The sequence below is a fragment of the Coenobita brevimanus genome, chromosome 39 (assembly GCF_032717465.1).
Source record: "Coenobita brevimanus isolate Jiangsu-jjx chromosome 39, ASM3271746v2, whole genome shotgun sequence".
Lineage (NCBI taxonomy): Eukaryota > Metazoa > Arthropoda > Malacostraca > Decapoda > Coenobitidae > Coenobita > Coenobita brevimanus.
In genome coordinates this window covers 368,689-381,511 of record NC_136992.1, presented here as the reverse complement: position 1 = coordinate 381,511, position 12,823 = coordinate 368,689, and the positions used below count along the sequence as shown (strand labels likewise).

At 39.8% G+C, this 12,823-nt stretch overlaps 1 protein-coding gene across 1 annotated transcript in view; it reads left to right on the top strand.

Moving 5' to 3' along the window:
- Positions 1-5,776, top strand: part of LOC145396706 (uncharacterized) — a 116,277-nt gene extending 110,501 nt beyond the window's left edge. Inside the window, exon 6 of the mRNA XM_080269992.1 lies at positions 4,836-5,776. Within this exon, the coding sequence (XP_080126118.1) occupies positions 4,836-5,654 (819 nt within the window). The 3' untranslated portion in view covers positions 5,655-5,776. The remainder of the gene's footprint in view (positions 1-4,835) is intronic.
- The last annotated feature ends 7,047 nt before the right edge of the window (positions 5,777-12,823 follow it).

Below are 12,823 nucleotides of genomic sequence, written 5' to 3'. Positions count from 1 at the left end.
ATGGGTGTAGGTGTGTGTGTGTGAAGGAGGGTATTGTTTTGTGGATGTGAGTGTGGGTGTGTGTTGTTGTTGATATGGTTGTGTGTTGTGTAAGGGTGTGGGTGTGAGAGTGTTGTAAGTTTGTGTGTTTGTGTTAGTGTTGATGTGGTTGGGGTTTGGTGAGGGAGGATGGTATGTAAGTATGGGTAAGATTGGTGTAGGTGTAGTGTACTTGGTTTGTGTGGCTGAAGGTGTTTTATGGATGTTTATGGTGCAGGTGAAAGTGTTTGTAAGAGTGTGGGTGAGAATATGTACGTGTGGTATAGGTAGTGGTATTGTGAGGGTGCTGGGGTGGGTGTAGAGGCATTGATTTGTTGGAGTACTGTAGGTGAGTATGAGGATGAGTGCTGTGTGAGTGTGGGGTCTTCTTGTATATGGAAAGTAATTCATAACATTCTGAGTAAAAGAATTGCAAACAGTTTAATATTCTCAGCCACTTATTGCCAGGTGCCCAATTCATGAGTTCAATTGCTGTGGGGAAAAAAAAATCATAGACAGTTTTCACATCTTGTCACAGAGACTGACCAATCTTATGTATACAAGATCTGTCCAAAAAGAAACCAAACTTTTAAAATCGCGCACCAACTAGCCAGTTTAGCGTTATTGCGATGGGAGTGCTGTGTAGTGGCACCTTTGAGCTTTAATCTAATACTGGCCACATCTTGCCATGTCACTTAATCATCAAGGTACATGTGCTTGAGTGAACGTGTCTTTAGTGCCCTTGGCAATTTTTTGCACGTTGAACAATGAAGGATCTTGAAGAGCAACATATTTGCAAGAAATTCTGTTTCAGTTTGGGAAAAACTTTACATGGATTTTCAGAAGTCGGATACTATTATGTGAAGCTACAGAATGTGGTGAATGTTTTTGGCGTATCCAATAGAGCCAGGATTCCGGGGGTTTGAGTGATGAGTGAATGGAAACGTGGCCCATTGGACTGGGCAGTTTTGGGGTCTCTGGACATTGCTATTCCTCACCCTGCCCTTGGGTGGGAAAGGAGGTCCGGATGATGATGATGAATGATGATGCAACAGGCTTATTATGGAAAGGATTGCTTGAGCCGTACGCAATGTCACAAGTGGTTCCAGCAGTTCAAAATTGGGAAAAACATTCACCAAAGATGTTCCCAAATCTGGATGGCTTTCCAAGTCAAGGCGATGTCTTAATTCATATCCATCTATGATTCATGTAGCAGTCATACATGGTCTGTAAAGTGAATGAGTTGATGCAGAGGAAGGAAAATTGCAGTACAGTATATCAAAGCACTTGTATATATGATCGTGTTGTAATGTCTGTTTAGAGAGAGAGAGAGCTGGTTTCCTGGTAAATCCCTTGTCATTTCTGGCAGTGGCATCTGTTATTAGACCTTACTTTTAATAATGCAGGTCTCATATTTTATTCAACAGATTTTTATTATGTTATATTTACTGATGGAGCCAGGATTCTGGGGGCTTGGATGATGAGTGAATGGAAGCATGGCCCATTGGATTGGGGAAATTTGGGCTGTCTGGACATTGCTACTCCTCACCCTGCCCCAGGGTGGGAAAGGAGGTCCGGATGATGATGGTGATGATGATGATTTTATGTATACAGTATTTATTTATTAGTGGTTGGTGGAGGCGCACACCATCCACTTACTCGATGTAGTGCTGCTCTTGGGTGCCTGCCCATCCTTCTTTCCATCCTTCCTCTTCTGTCTCTCCTTCATTCTTTCCTCTTCCTTCTGTCAGTGGGTGACTCTACACAGAGTGACAAGCCAAATGGTTTCCTGTACACCAGGAAACCATTTACTACACTGACTGATAACCATATAACCAAATTATGGTGCCTGGTGACTTAGTGGGCAATTAAAGTGCTCCAGTCGGATTGAGCTGGTGCAGGTTTATATCCAAGGGATGGTCGGGGTTTATTGCTCACTTAATGATACTCGGGGATGAGTGAGGCTGGTCACTCTCATCTTAAATCTCAAGACCAACATGCCTAGCCCTGGGCTTCTAAACTCCTCATGGAGCAACACTGGATTAGATGATGAATGAATGAAATATTATTTATTCATTCATTTATTTACAGTATTTCCTTAATTTATCAGTAGGTTGAGCATAGCCTCAAATGATGATATGTTGAACCATTCAGTGTGATTTATTTATTTTTTTTTTTTTTTATACAGTGGGGGGAGGAGAAGAGGGAGGCTCATAATGAGATGGAGGGATGGGATGAAGAGGTATATGTTTGAGAGGGGTATGAGCTGGAGAGTATGAGTTTGATGATTGAAGACAGAGTGACAAGGTGGTGATTTGTTTGTGGCCTCCCCTTTATGAATAAAGATGTCTGGCAGTTTGGTAGGTATTACCGTATTAATTTTGCTACTGCCTGATGATCTTATATAAATCTGGGGAGACTTCTGGCATTGAAGGGGTTAAGGGAGACAGTATCAGCCCCCATCACTCTGCAAGAACTCCTGTGCCACCTGAAGCCTGAGAACATTGTATGCATTTTATTCTTAAGCAGTGGTCACATGGGGATATTTTTTAGCAATAGCAATCTGGAAGGCAACAGCAAGAGCAGTGGGCTTCTTTCAAAGGTGGTCACACAAGCCATTTTGTTTCAGCAAGAAGTACAAGTGAGTACTGCACAGTGAGTGAAATGAATGATCGTCTTCTTTCGTATTAAATCTTACAGATACACGCATGAGTACAGCAAGAAAAACACTGAAGATAAATGCCAGTAAGGATATTGTTATTCTGATTATGTTGATGCTTGTACAGTAAAAGTCCTCTCATTCGGCAGATGGTTTTACGGTATTTCCGGTCTTTCGGCGGTTTTCATAAATAGTCCCATTACCAAAGTTCTCTGCTCTTCCAACATGTATGCTGAGCCGATTGGCCAGTTTGGCGCTGCTGGGGCTAGATCAAGCACTTTTCTTAATAATTTAGCACTTTTCTTAATAATTTTTAGACTTTCTTCTATATTCAGTGCATTTTGAAGTCCAATTTAGTGTGAAAGTTTGAATTAATCTACAGCTTAGTGCGTTTCAAAGTTGAACTTAACGCTTTTGAAGATTTCTGCTTGCCAACACTGCATGCACCACCGGCCATCATGACTCGTGAGTGTCTGGCTTTGTGAGCGGCACCTTCCGAAAGTTTGGAAAACCTGTTGTGCTATTTTACGATCATCCTCTCGTTTTCCTGTTGCACTGTGGCCTCTGCTAGTGGAAAGCCTACTGGTGTTGTGAAAAATGCACCTATAAGGTGCTGACTATCACCAAGAAGATTGAATTATTGAAAAAATTGGAGGCAGGTGTTCCTAGGAAAAATATAATGGAAGATTTCGATGTGAGCTTTTCTATTATATACGACATTATGAAACAGAAGGCTGATTTAGTGCTTATGGTTGACCAGTAATGCTTGCTAGACACTGTGATTGCATTGGGGTGACTGGTCATGATTGCTAGAAACTTTTTGGCAGGGTTTCCCAGTCATTCGGCAGCTTCTGCTCTTTTGGCACCTGCTTGGTCCCGAAGATGCTGAATGAGAGGACTTTTACTGTAATACAGATTTGGACTTCTGCCTTCCTAATGGCTTCCATATGGACAATGTTCTCCCACTACTTCATTTGTTTTTTTTTCTTATATCACCACATAATTTCACATGCTCCTGTCAGATGTCATTGTGTATCTTACATTTTATTCTTGCTTTCTCCAGATGGTTATATTCATCCTGTGTGAGACTTATTTTTGTGAAGGGGTTGATAATGGCAGTATCTCAGACCTCCAATCTGAAGAATTTCTCTTAAGCATGACTAAATTGTCTGCCTTAGCAAGAATAAGTTTAATACAGTAATTATGGCAGCAAACTGAAGGGGTTAAAGTGGCAGCAAACTGAAGGGGTTAAAGTGTACAGAGTAAAATGCATGTGTTGTTTAAAGAAGCTAAAGTGAAAAGGTTAACATGAGTGTGTTGTTTTGAAGGGGCAAAAGAGGACAGAGTATAATGCCTATGTTGTTTTTAAAAGAGAAAAGTGGTGAGGGCATATGAATACTGTATGTTTTGAAGGGGCTAAAGTGGACAAGGTGTAATGAGTGTAGTCATGACCCGGTAGTATATGACGGTTTGGTATGTGATCAGTCGATAGAATGATTAAAAAAAAGAAAAAAAGTTATTCCCAGTTTCGGGTTAACGGTCATGGAATTCGTTCATACAATACAATACATGTAACTGTGGTGACCGTGTACGACAGTCCCGTGTGTACGCATTGTTGCCTGCAGAGGCCAATAGTCTGATGTTTGAGCCAAGATGACTGCCCAGTGTTTACATGCTTACCCCTTTTTTTCCATCTAGCATGTGTAAGGCCATTGAAACACCAGTGCTATTGCTAGATAACAGTGTAGTTGTGCAACAAATATTGTAGTGTGTGCTGTTAAGTAGAATGATAATTTTTTATGCATGAAATACTGAAACTTGTTACTGTACTTGGAAATCATGTCTGGCAAGGATGCTATCCCTAGTGAAAGCATGGTGTTGCTGAGGGCACTGAGGAGAAGCGTGAAGTTTTTTGAGATTTTAGGTTATGTGACCCTTGACATCAATTTACAGTAAATCCGTATATGATAGGTTTCACTTGATGTAACCCCATCACATACTGGGTCATGACTGTATGTTGTTTTGAAGGGGCTAAACTGAGCAGGTATAATGTGTACTGTATGTTGTTTTGAAGGGGCTAAAGTGAACAGGGTATAATTAGTATGTTCTTTTGACAGGGCTTAAGTGCACAGTGTCTAATGCAAGTTTTGTTTTTCAGGTTGGTGAGCGATATGAGTCTGGGTTTTCTGTGCCACAGGAGGAGCTGTGTCCAAACAATGGGCGTGAGCTAAAGGTGCTGGTGCTGATCACGACGGCACCAGATCATGAGAAACACCGCACTGCTGTCAGACAGACCTGGGGCCACTTTGCTGGCCGGAAGGATGTTGTGATGGCCTTCATGATTGGCCGCACGGGGCCGGACCTCCAGGCTCGTATCGATCACGAGAACGAAATCTTTGGTGACATAATTCAGGCCAACTTTGTTGACCACTACAGCAACCTCACACTCAAGACGGTAGCTATGTTTGAGTGGATCAAAACCTACTGCTCAGAGTCACATTTTGTCCTCAAAACTGATGATGATATGTTCATCAACATGCCATTGCTGCTGTCATTTGTAGAATCTAAACCCACGGACACTCGGGTCATTTATGGCCGCATGGCTAAGGGGTGGAAACCAGTGCGAAATAAAAAGAGCAAATACTATATTGATACTAACACATACAGCAAAGCCAGATATCCAGACTTCCTAACGGGTCCAGCATACCTACTGACTGCTGATGTGGTGGAGGACATCTATCACAAGGCCCTGGACACCACCTTCTTTGTGCTGGAGGATGTCCTACTCACGGGCATTGTGGCCGAGAGTCTCAAAATCCGGCGTGTTGGGGATTCTCGCTTCAGAAATGAGAAGATCAAGTTAACGGACACGTGCACCCTTATAAAAACGATATCAATACACATGGTCAAGTACGAAGAGCAGTTTGATATATACAAAAAAACATTAGATGGAAGAGCCAAATGTAAAGCAGGATAGCTGAAGTTATCCCGTCTCTCTTCTTCCTGACAGAAGTGGAGGTGTTGTGGTCTGACCTAAGACCATAATTTCGTTGGCTTAAAAAGCTCTCTAACACTGTCTCCTTAGCAATTTGTTTTGCATATTACACCTTACTGTTCTCTTGTATGTTACAGTATTTATGGTACCCTTTTTGGCATAGACTTCATAAGTAACATATGAGAAACTATTAATGTAACAGATGAAAATATAATGGTAAGGAATAAGAGCTTGGGAGCCTTCTTAGCCAATGAGAATATGGGCATGTGTGTTAGCCCCAGCAGGTGTTGTGCTCAAACTTGGCTCCTCAGTACGTCTGTGATTATCCGTTTCTCATAGTGTAATGGAAATCAATGGACATTTTCACTGATGTCTAGTCTCTACATTTTTTTGTGCAGTGACTCTTTACATAGACTTCTTGTGTAAGCAGCTTTTATACAAACTATTTAAAGTGAACAGATAATTAACAGTGACTGGAATACTGAGCCAAAGATGCTACCTTGAGAGTGTAAAGGTCATCCTTTAGTGGTAATATTCATTCTTACTTAAAGCACCCAGTAATTAGTGATCAGAATGCCCAAGTAAGAGTGATGGCCTTGCATAGGTTTGATTCTCAAGAGGTGACTGGAAGTTTTTTGATAACATAATGCCATCAATGGAAGTAGGCTGGTCGTTTGCCCTTAAATGCACTAGACTACACTAACCTAGCCTTGGACCCCTATACCTCGTAGGTGGCCACATGGGATTGACTACTTTTTACCAGCTTACACTCTGAGCTCAATGACTGTGAACAAGGAAAGATTTGAAGGGAGCCTGGGAAACTTCATCAATTCATCCAGAAAACTTAAGCTCAAGCATTTGTTTTAAACTTAATCATTTTTATTTCTTAGTAGAAGTTGAATGCAGTTTTGTTAATTTATTTCACTTTGATAATCATGATAGAGTGCTGTTCATGAAAGACAGAGAGCTGCTCTTATCTGTGATTTGTGTTTATTCCATATTTTGCTCATGAATGTTAAGTACCGTATACAGTATAGGCAACTGGTGGTCTAGTGGTTAGAACCTCCCAGTCTGAGTGACAGCGCTGACACTTGCATAGGTTTGATCCCCAAGAGGTGACTGGAGGCTTTAAATCATGTAATGCCATCAGAGGAAGTAGGCTGGTCAACTACCTGTAGATGTACTGGACTTCAGTAGCCTGGCCTTAGACCCTTCCACACTGAAAGGGGTAATACGGGATTGGCTGTTACCATTTTTTTTATGCTCAGTGTAGCCTTGCTGACCAGCTTCAGTGGTTGCAATGCGAAATGTTCCTAGTACAGTATGAGAAAGCAGTGTCAAACCTAAACCGCTCTTATGCACCTGCGAGTTGGCCATGTGCCACACGAGATTTGCACAAGTTAACTCCTTGAATCCAATTACGTTTCCCCCCCCCCCACCCAACCACCAGACAAGTATACTCATATTTTAGTGTGTTCTTGCTGCCACCAGACAGTTTTGTTCATCAGAGGACAGACTTCTAGTAATGAAGGAATTGATGAAGACTCTGTCTGACTCCATCAGTTCGAGTCTCTCCAAAACATAATAAAACCATCTAGTGGGAGCAGTAATGGAATATACATTAATTTTAGTTTATTCTTGCTCTCTGCAAATGATTTTATTTAGCTTTAGGGAGACCTTTCTTAGTGAAGATGGTACATGAAGATTGTTTCCAGCCCCATCCCTGTGAGAGGTTTCTTCAGAAGTTAAATAAGTTTGTCTGGAGGAGCAAGAACCAAGAAAATAAAAATAATAACTTGATTGGACTGAAGGGGTTAACGCATCTCCCCCTGTACCATAGCTGCTAAATGTAAGGTTTTTAGATGTAATGTACTTTCTTGATTAAAAGTTTGCTTACATTTCCCTGCCAGTTATTGTGATGGACAATGATATATATGAAGTTTTTTGATGTGATAGGAACATAAGAACACAGCAGAAGAGTACAAGGATGAAAGATACTCTCTGACATTTGGGGAAGAATGAGTAATATGGAAGTCTAGACACATTGCTGGCAGGAGATTGTTGGCAGACTTTTCATCGTCTTAGTACCACTTTCATTTTTTTAGCTGGTCTGGTGTAAATGTGAGTAACCTTCTCTCCTCTGTGATAATCATAGAAACTACTGTATTTTTCATTTCATTCTCATGGTCAGTGTGTGAGTGAGGCAGGTGTGCATGTGGAGGGGTGGCTGCGAGTTTGATCTTTGTAAAATGCAGCTCTTTATGACTATGTATGTGATATTTTTAAAAATGGGGATTTATGCCTAATAAGTGCTGCATATGTGTACTGTAGGTGTAGGTGTAGATGTGTATGTGTGTGTAAGTTGTAAATGTGTATATGTGTGTGTAAGTTATAAATTTTGGCCTGTATGTGTATGTAAGTGTGTGTGTGTTTTGGAATAACTTATGTATGAGAGTCATATGTATTGCCAGTCTTTACATAGTCCATTCAGTCCAGTGGTCATCTTAATTTCATTTTTGCAACCATTAAATAATTTTATTCAGCTTAGGAAGGTAATTTAAGTTGTGAAAAGGTTAATGAAGGTTGTATCTAACCCCTCTCATATGGAGAATCTCTCCTAAACTGATTACAGTCATCTGGTAGCATCAAGAAAATAATACAAATTACATACGCATAGGTAGGGGGTCAGACTCTGTGATGGATGGAGGAAAAAAATTCTGTTTTGATTACTTGAGTCTTTTATTATTGCTGTCACAAAACAGTTTTTTCAGCTTTATTGTTTTTGTCTCTGTGTCCCCCAAGATCATCTGAAATGTGAACCTGGTGGACTGTATGCCAAAGTTACCCTTCTGTAATCCACTATCTTCCTTTTGGGGGATAGGAAGGGAGCTTAGGGACGTTTGTATAACTGGGCAGCAGAGACCGGTTTATATCAGTGCACATTACATGAAGGTGTCCTACACCAACACCTTATTCAGCTTTCAAAAGACTCTTTGAAGTGGAAGTTAGATAAGCCCTTCATTAACCCCTACACTTTTGGAGGTATGTCCTAAGTTGAATATATTTAGCTTGTTAAAAAAAAAAAAAAAAATTGTCATAAGATTCAAATGTTTAAAAAAATCTTAAGAGAAACATATAGGGTACCCTTGTTTCATGACTTTGGCTTTAGAGAAAGGGAGAGATAAAAATTTCATTACTTCAGAACAACACTGCAGTATTCTTTAATGGATCACATTTCAGTTTTTATGTGAAGAAAAAGGTGAAGAAAAAGGTGGCACTTTATCAACAGCATATCCCTGTCAGTTTGGGTGATATCCCTGTTCTTTATTCTTGTTGCTACCAGACTATTTTACTTATAATTGGAAATGTTTGTCACACTGAAGGGGTTAATTAAGGCAGTATCCAACCCTTCCTGTATGAAATGTTCCGCACTGAATAAAACTGTCAGGGGATGGCAAGAATAAAATTTAAGGTTTTCCGGGCTCACTGGGTTACATGGAGGAACTGAAAAACTGTGATAAACTGTTATACTTTGTTTACATAAACTTGGTCTTAAATTGCCATCTCTTTGTCATTAATACTAAAATATGCTGCTAGTTACAAAAATACTGTAATCTTATAAAAGTGATGTAAAGAAGTTTCCTTTTTTAACCACTGAGCTAAAAAAAAAAAAAAAAGTGATAAATCTATGTCAAGTTAAGGTGGACAAACTATAAATCAGGCAACACTTGAGGCTAGTGCGTGCATATCAGGAATCTACAGTGGTGGCACCAAGGGGGTTTTAAGCCTCTCAAAAAAGTCGTCTTAGCCCTCCCATTAATTCTAAAGATAAATTACTGTTCATTTTGGCACTTGGGTCACCTCAGCTCCCTCATACTTCCAGTATGCCCCACTTAAACTCACCATATATATAAAAACCTTGGGCCACAACTGGAGAAATATAGTGTGTGTGTGTGTGTGTGTGTGTGTGTGTGTGTGTGTGTGTGTGTGTGTGTGTGTGTGTGTGTGTGTGTGTGTGTACATAAGGTTTGGGCATGTAAGACGGGTAGAAATTAAACAGGTTCGTGTGTATGTGTGTGGGAGGGGTTGGGGGCTGAAAGGCATAGTGAGTAAGCTTCTCAATCACCAGTTTATATCCTCAGTTTTATATCTGTTACAGGACCGGGATACACAGATGCACTTATGATCAATTCCACGTCGTAACTCAGGTCATGATTTGTAAAAAAGACAAGGAGGCTGTCAAATCATCCTCTTGGTCCTGTGTTAACTCTATAAATATATCTTAGTAATGAGATGAAAATTACTGCAAAAAAAAATACTGTTTTCTGCAGGAAGACCAGGGGAAGGGGTGAAAAATCTTCCTTTGTCTAGTTCATCTTGTAAATGCACATCTACATTACAACAGGGAATTGATTGTAAATATGTTTGAGAATCTCACCTCAGGTTTCCTCAGTGAACCACAACGAATCTAGTAGGCAGGCGTTGCAAGTTTATGTATTTAAACTTCATACTACTCCACTTATGCATTTCATTTTAGTGAAATGGTTTAGAGTACTGTATTTCATATTTCATTCCTGGTTTACTTGTGTTGGATTGAAAGTATGAAAACTGATGTTGGTAAGAGATGATGGCGAGATTGTTTTTGGTGCATTTTGTGTTTCCATACATTTAACTGCATTTATGCTGTATGTACTTATGTAATTATTATTCCATTGGCACAGTATGATAAACGAAAAGCTTTACTGGTATCCTCTTCACCCCTTCACTGCAGTGATGTAGCTCTTATATTATTTCTGCTACATTCAGAGCATTTATTTAACTTTAAGCATTTTTGAACTACTATAGCACCGGGGGTGCCTCTTGAATTGAATAAAATTGTGTTGAGATGTGGATGGGAAAAATAGGAAAGGTGTGGCTGCTTGTGATGATAGCAAGAATACTGAAAAATGCATCACTGGAGTGAAGGGGTCAAAAGAAATGTGATCAGTGTTAATCAATGGTGTTTGTGTATGGGGCTATGATAGACAGTTAACTCCTTGAGTCAGATGAAATATTTCAGTTTATTCTTGCTGTCACCAGTTGATTTTATGTAAGATAGACGGTGATAGTTCTCCAATTTTCCTGCTTTTTCTTTACTTTTTATTTTTATTTTTTTTTATTCTACGTCACTCCAACTTTAGATAGGAAAAATGTCATAATGATGGAGATAAAGAGAATTTTTAAAACTTAAGGGTTAGATATAGCCTTAATTAACCTCTTCACTACCAGGTGGCTGTCATAAGCTGAATAAAATCATCTGGTAGCAGCAAGAATAAATTATGAAAGCATGTTGTCTTACTGAAGGGGTAAAGGTGTGTTGGTGATAAACTGGTGCAGCATTTATATATAGTCATCTTGTCTTTGCAGTGTATGCCTCTTACTGCACATACTGCACAGTGAAGGGACTTTTTTTACGGAAGTAAGGAATCATATATCATCCTGCATTACTGGGAAGGGCAGCAGAAATGATATTCTTGTAACAATAGAACAGTTATAGGAATGTGATGCAGAGAAATATGAGTAAAGGACAAAACTTTCTTCCTGACTGGTTTTGTCAATAGCTATGAGAAGTACACTACTGTATCTTGGAACATGCGGCTTTCTGGCAATTCTTCCTTTGTAATTCATTTGCATACTGCAATTTACTGTTGTCTCATATGTTATTATTTGTCAGTTAAATATCAACAGAAATTGCATAAATAACCTACGAGATGCAATTTGGATGCCATAAGCAAATATAAATGGTAAGGAAGAGGTTACAGCCATAAACTTCATCAAAAAAATAAATAAGCTCTGAAGAAGGTCATTGGCAAAACCAGTCAGGAATGAAGTTTGATCCCGAACTCGAGTTTCTCTACATGACCCTCCTGTGATATTCTTGTAGTGTTGGAGATGGAAGAGTGAGTTGTGGTGAAATTTTAGGTCTTTCTATAATGCTCTTACTGGGGTCTTACATACTTCTGTACTTCATTATCACACCATTCATGTCTCAGTCACAGGGTCATGTTCTTGTCAGTTTAGAGGGCTGTCTGGCACCTCTTTCTTAGTGATTAATTTTGCATACTACACGCTGAAATTTTCCTGTATGTTACATGTCTCTTTTTAATATGAATATAGGATGCATAAGTAACATACAAGAGAAGATTCTCTCTCCATATCTAGAAATAAACTAGTATGGAAGAAGTGCTAGAAGGCCTCCTAAGCTAACAAGATTATGAGCCACAAAGTCTATTCTCGGTACAGTAAGTCCTCACTATATGCTACGTTTTTATAATGCCTTTTTTTTTAGCTGTTAAGTATACAGCATGTTCATAAAATCATCTACAGTATCATACTTTCATTGCCACCATTGATTTGCACTTTGTATGTGAGTGAGGTGGAGGGGGGGGAGAGGGAAGGGGAGGCCAAGGATGAGGTGGAGGGATGGAGTGGAGAGGTATATGAGAGAGGTGGGTGTTAGCTGGGAGCAGGCAGTGAAATGGCAGGGAACATGGAAGCGATTGGTTTGTGGCCACCCCTTACGGGACTGAGGTGTCTGGCAATAGATAGAGGTAGATAGATTTGCACTTCCCTCAATATACAATAGCAGTTGTTAGGAAAAAAGGATTATACAGGACCAGTTGTGAGGAAAAAAATGTGATATTTTGGAACACATCATCAACATATAGTGAGGATTTAATGTATATGCTGACTTGTACGAAGGTTGGTTGCCATACTTTTCTATTAAATAAGATAGTCTATGCTGTAAGAAAGCAGAGTATGTCCGTCCACTCATGTCACCCGTGATGTATTTGAGAAAGATAGCCATGTTGAACAGATTAAAATTTGTACCAATTAAAACCCGTGGCAGATTTACTTTACCTACCTACCTAACTACCTATCCATGTACAGTACCCTCTTATATACCTACCTACCTACCTATGCCCCATCCCATGCTCTCAGTCCAGTTTATTTTCTAATGGTGCTTACAAAAACGCAGCTCTGTAGGAGGAGGAGGACAACAGAGAAATTGAAAATAAAAGAAGAGGAAGGAGAATGGGAAAGAAGTGAAAATGTAGAAAAGAGAGGAGGAGGAGGGTGGATAAGTGGGAGGTGCAAAAAGAAAGATACAA